At 45.6% G+C, this 6,255-nt stretch overlaps 1 protein-coding gene across 1 annotated transcript; it reads left to right on the top strand.

Moving 5' to 3' along the window:
* Nucleotides 1-207: 207 nt before the first annotated feature.
* GL218_09564 (Exosome complex exonuclease dis3) lies at nt 208-3,232 on the top strand (the record flags this gene model as incomplete). Its single annotated transcript, XM_033586398.1, has 3 exons — nt 208-403; nt 467-1,446; nt 1,493-3,232. 3 exons carry the CDS (start codon nt 208-210, stop codon nt 3,230-3,232), a joined length of 2,916 nt encoding a protein of 971 aa, XP_033435064.1.
* Nucleotides 3,233-6,255: the final 3,023 nt, after the last annotated feature.

Genomic DNA, 6,255 nt, shown 5'->3' with positions numbered 1-6,255 from the left:
ATCGATAAGCCGCGCTTAAGTGACGCTGTACAATTTCACTACGATTTGCATTACAATTTGATCATCCAGCCGCGCCATTGCCTTCGCCTTCGTTATTGAACATTGAAAATACAAAACTTCATATCAAACTTCTAGCACTAGGAAATTCTAATTCTAATGCCAAACGAACCAAACTAAAATATTAATAAAGGGAAACCTATATTCAAGATGACGAGTCTCAAAAGACCGCAGGGTACCGACTCGTATTCTCCGAATCTCTCAAGCAAGACATATGTGAGATCTACCAAGAGCGGCAAGGTCCAAAAGATTGTGCGCGAAGTCTATCTTCGTGAAGATATTCCTTGTTCATCCAAGCTATGTTCAAAATGTCTTGCCAAAGCACCAAGAAACGCGGGCGGAGAGTGTGAGTTTTCGTATTCAGTTAGCAAGAAGCTCTCATAGTTATCGAGACTAACTTCAACTCTAGTGAGCCCGTTTATCCTCTCAGACAAGCCAGCAGGTACCAAGGCTTACCCGCAAGGACATTACCTTGTACCAGACACAAATGCTCTGCTTAATGCCATGGATCTATTCGAACAGAGCTCTGCATTTTATGACGTTGTTATTTTACAGACCGTCCTAGAGGAGCTACGGAACAGATCTTTACCGCTATATAATCGGCTGATTGGCCTGACCAAAAGCGAAGATAAGCGTTTCTATGTCTTCTTCAACGAGTTCAGATTCGAGACCTACGTACCTCGAGAACGGGACGAAACCATCAACGACAGGAATGACAGGGCTGTACGGCAAGCTGTCAAGTGGTACAATGACCACCTAAACCAGAGCAAGAGCAAGCAGTTACCGGTGACGGTTATGCTTACAGACGATAGATTAAATATCGAAAAGGCAAAAAAGGAGAATGTTCCGGCCACTACATTACGTGACTACGTATCAGGACTCGAGGACGCAGATCGACTACTCGATATGATTCCCGAATCGCAAGAGAAGGGCATCTCCAGAGATAAGAATACCTCTGAATTCCTATATCCCGAATATTATACCCTCTCAAAGATGATGACAGGAGTCAAGAGTGGCATCCTCCATCAGGGTATCTTTAATGTATCGCCCTACAATTACCTTGAAGCCTCGATCAAGGTCCCCGCGTTTCCGAAAGCACTCATTGTTCTCGGACGTGAAAACATCAACCGTGCAGTAGACGGAGATGTTGTGGTCGTGGAAGTTCTTCCCCAAGACCAGTGGAAGGTGCCTTCTACCAAGATTATCGAGGAAGAGACTATCACGAAGAACGAAAGTGCCGATAATGAAGAAGGTGGTGATATAGTCACCGAACAGGAGAGGCGAGCTCTACAAGAGCAAGTCAAAAAGACACAAGGTTTAAGCACAGAAGGTCGACCTCAGCCTACTGCGAAAGTGGTCGGTATAGTCAAGCGAAACTGGCGTCAATATGTTGGTCATGTCGATCCATCATCTGTTGGCCGATCTGGCACCCAAGGCAGAAAGCAAGAAAAGTGTTTTCTTAATCCCGATGGATAAGAAAGTACCAAAGATCCGCTTACGTACAAGGCAAGCTGGCGAGATTGTCGGAAAGCGAATACTCGTTGCAATCGATTCGTGGGATCGCGAATCTAGACACCCCGTCGGTCACTTTATCAGGTCTCTGGGTGAATTGGAGAGCAAGGCCGCGGAGACTGAGGCGCTACTGCTCGAGTACGATGTCCAATACAGACCTTTCCCAAAGACGGTGCTAGATTGTCTCCCTAAGGAGGGACACGATTGGATAGTACCACCTAGCACTGACGATCCTGGCTGGAAAGATCGAGAGGACCTTCGAGGCCTTCTTATCTGTAGTATCGATCCTGTTGGTTGTCAGGATATCGATGACGCGTTACACGCAAGACCAATACCAAATGGAAACTTCGAAGTCGGTGTTCATATTGCAGATGTTTCACACTTCGTGAAGCCGAGCAACGCTATGGACACCGAGGCAAGCATCCGAGGAACGACCGTCTATTTAGTAGACAAGCGTATCGATATGTTGCCGATGTTGCTAGGTACCGACCTTTGCTCCTTGAAACCGTACGTAGAGCGTTACGCGTTTTCGGTGCTATGGGAAGTCAATCAAGACGCTGATATCATCAACGTGAGATTCACCAAGTCTGTTATCAAGTCTCGTGAAGCATTCAGTTACGAGCAGGCACAACTACGCATCGACGATGCATCTCAACAGGATGACCTAACCCAGGGTATGAGAACGCTATTAATGCTATCGAAGAAGCTAAAACAGAAGCGAATGGACGCCGGAGCTCTGAGCCTCTCATCGCCCGAAGTCAAGGTCGAGATGGAATCAGAAACCTCAGATCCGATTGACGTGAAGACTAAGGCGCTTCTGGATACCAACTCCCTTGTAGAAGAGTTCATGTTACTCGCCAACATCAGCGTTGCGGGTAAAATCTATGAGGCCTTCCCACAAACAGCCATCCTACGACGCCACGCCGCACCACCTAAGACTAACTTTGACGAGCTAGCCAACCAGCTCAAGGTGAAGCGCGGAATCGAGTTACACTTCGACTCGTCAAAAGCGCTGGCCGATTCTCTAGACCAATGCGTAGACGCGCGAGATCCGTTTTTCAACACGCTGGTGCGTATCATGGCGACGCGGTGCATGATGAGCGCCGAATACTTCTGCGCAGGTACCCAAGCATTCCCCGAGTTCCGACATTACGGTCTCGCGTCCGAGATCTACACACATTTCACGAGTCCAATCCGACGATATGCCGACCTCGTCGCCCATCGCCAGCTCGCAGCCGCCATCGAGTACGAGCCAATGCACCCGTCGGTGCGCTCGCGCGGGCGCCTCGAAGCCGTGTGCAAGAACATCAACGTGCGGCACCGCAACGCGCAGCTCGCGGGCCGCGCCAGCGTAGCGTACTACGTCGGACAATCGCTACGGGGCCGGGTCGCGGAGGAAGAAGGGTTCGTGATGAAGATATTCAGCAACGGGTTCGTGGTGCTGGTGCCGAGGTTTGGTATCGAGGGCCTGATTCGACTACGGGATCTGGCGGAGCCGGAGCCGGAGAGCGTGTTCGATGCGGATACATATACGCTGAAGACTAGTGGGAGTCGGGAGGTTAGTGTTGAGCTGTTTATGAAGGTGGTGGTGCGTATACAGGATGTTAAGGATGAGGCGACGGGCAAGAGGGGTGCGAAGATGGAGCTTGTTAGGGCTGGTTAGATATTTTGACTTGAGGCTCGTTTGCTAATGGAATAGCACGACATGGTTATAAGAGTCGAGTGCCTACCTATCATAGGATTCTGTCGTCTAGGTATAGTTAATACACATGCCTCGTCGATAATAGAGAATTGTCACTCGTGAACTCTAATCTCATACCTGTTCTACGCCCTGACTTAGGTCTTAGGGTCTCATACTTCACTGCTTAACGACTTTACTAAACAACATGCTTCGCCCCGGGAAATAAGTCGTCTCGCATAGACTTTGCTACTACGGACGGTAGGAATACGAATGAATTAAGTGTTAACTGTGAGGTTGTCAAGCACTGCGACGCATTTATTCCTCGACAGAGCTAATATCTCTCCGGCCATCCTGACTATCTGTAAACTCTTTTCCACGGTGTCCGTCTTACATAGGTACCTATAACATCAGCGACTTACCTAGGTTAGGAGATAGGTAGTTACTAGATCTTATGCCAGAGCACTAAGGTTAGGTAGGTAGGTAGGTAGGTAGTTACTACATCTTGGCCCGCGGATATTTCCAAGGAGGAGGAATGCCCGATGTGTGTAGTATATTGTTAGCCTTGGCTAAATGCCTCTCTCTACATAGACTTTAGAGAACGAATCTACGTGACTTAGGTAGGTAGTTAAGATGTAGGTGTATGTACCTATGTATGGTTCTTATAATTGCCTAACCAAGTATTTCCCTGGAGGGATCACGTATATACATATATACCTCCTACCCGGGGTATCTACCTATATATCTACGCATCTTGTATATAGGAGACGGCATGACTTCGAGTTGTATATATATTCTAACCCAATATGAAGTAGTATCCGTCTATGAACTTTCCAAGAGAGCGGCTAGTAAGCTTCTACGAGGGCTCTTTGACTTACTAATTTATTAACTATGTAACTACAGCACTAATGCTGGGAAAGTAGTATCGCATTGACTTGCCTGGGTCCTGATGCCCTGTAGGATGTTAGGTAGGTATATATGTATCCTCACTAGATCATCTCCATACATAGACATCCCGAGCTCTTACATAGTTAGGTATGATACGACCTAACCTACCCTGCCCTCATTACAGGTAGGTAGGTAAGTAGGTAGGTAGGTAAGTTCGGTATCCTTACCGACAACAAACCCCCTAAATCCAAAGCCATCCTGTCCATCCATCTATCTATCTACCAATTCCATCCAGACACACCACCGTCTTCAAAGCAAACCCGTATATTTCGTATCGTATCGTATCATATCATATCGTACCGACATGACATACCTACATATCTACATACATAAAATCCCACAGACAGACCTTAGTTCGCAGCAGCAGCAGCATCGGGTTCTTCCGGACAAGCGAGCGCTCTCTGCAAGCGAGTAATGACAGCTTGGCCACGACGCCTCATAGGCTACTACACTATCTACCTACCTACCTACCTACCGTACCTATGCATCTAAGAACCGCCGCCCCTGGCCTGGCATTTGACATCTGGCCTGCTCCCGGTACCCTGCATAAGAAATCCCTATATACATACATACATACATATCAACGCCAGCTGCAGAGAGACGAACAAGGCGTCCGCGAATAGGAACCGCCCGTCCGGAACTTACCGCGCAAATGCCGGCGCAGCCTTCGATATGTATGGTATGTATTGAGATGGGCGCGCATGTACATATGCACATACGTACATATATGCTCGCGCGGGCTAGCCATAGCTTCCGCCGTGGTTCTTCTTCTGTGCGTTGCCGGGTCCCCTATTTACTAGGGAGGCGAGAAAAGCTTGGGGGTCATACATATCTTAGGTACATACATATTGCGGATGCATGGGCTACCTAACTAACCGTTCCTAAACGAGGGGATATTACGTGCAAATCTACAGTACTATATGTATAACTACGGGGGACGATGGGATTCTAGTTAGGAATATCTACGTATAGTTAATCCAACATTGAGAATATTGCACATACCTACACCACGTACAATTTAACCAGTAACTCTAAAGACACAGTACAGATCGACTAAAGAAACAGCACATCCACTTTGCACGTGATGAAAGCCACTACAAGCCACCACAAGCCACCATGCACGGCCATTTAAAACTGTACCTAACCCCATGCATATACCCCACTTGCATGTAACCAAATGAAATTTCTATGATTAAAAGTGGTGTTTAAAAAGAAGAAAAAGAGAAAGAGAAAGGAAAGAAAAGAGAAAGAAAAGAAGAAAAAAGAAGAGAAATAAAAAGAGAAAAGGAGAAAAGGGGGAGAGAAAGGGAAGAGAGGGAGGGAAAAGAAAAACCGGGAGGAAAGAAAGGAAAAAAGGAGGAGAAAGGGGGGGAAAAGAAGGAAGAAAAGAAGGAAGAAAGAGGACGGAAAGAAGGAAGAAACGGAGAAAAGAAGAAAAGGGAGAGGAGGAGAGGAGGGGAAGGGGAAAAGAAGGGAGGAAGGGGAGGGAGAGGGAGAGGAGAGAAGAAAAAAGAAAAAGAAAAGAAAAAGAAAAGAAAAAGAAGAGAAAAAGAAAAGAAAAAGAAAAGAAAAAGAAAAAGAAAAGAAACAAAAAGAAAGGAAGGAGAGGACGGAAGAGGGAGGGAGTGAGGGGATTGAGGGGAGGGAGGGGATGGAGTGGGTGAGGGGAGGTAGGTGAGGTATGTAGGAGGGTTGGGTTGTATGTGGGGTAGGTGTTTTGGTTTAGTTATTGAGTTGAGGTATTTTATTTATTGGATTGTTTTATTTATTTTTTATTTATTTATTTTATTTATTTATTTATTTATTTTTTTTTTTTTTATTTATTATTATTATATTATATTATTACGTAATATTAATAAAATATTTATTAAAAATATGTTATATTTAAAGTGAAAAATTAGAAAAATAATAAGCCAAGTTGCACGTGATTTGGACCGAATCTGGGAAAGTTATATAAATTAATATATATTAATATTATAAATATTTCAATATCTACCTAAGTATTTATGTATCAAATGTGTGGTCGGGTGCACGGTTGGCGCATCTCACGTGAAAGTGGA

The sequence above is a fragment of the Daldinia childiae genome, assembly GCF_008694065.1.
Source record: "Daldinia childiae strain JS-1345 chromosome Unknown Scaffold42, whole genome shotgun sequence".
Classification (NCBI taxonomy): Eukaryota; Fungi; Ascomycota; class Sordariomycetes; order Xylariales; family Hypoxylaceae; genus Daldinia; species Daldinia childiae.
Note: the sequence above shows the minus strand (reverse complement) of the source record. Positions and strands in the feature narration are given on the sequence as shown.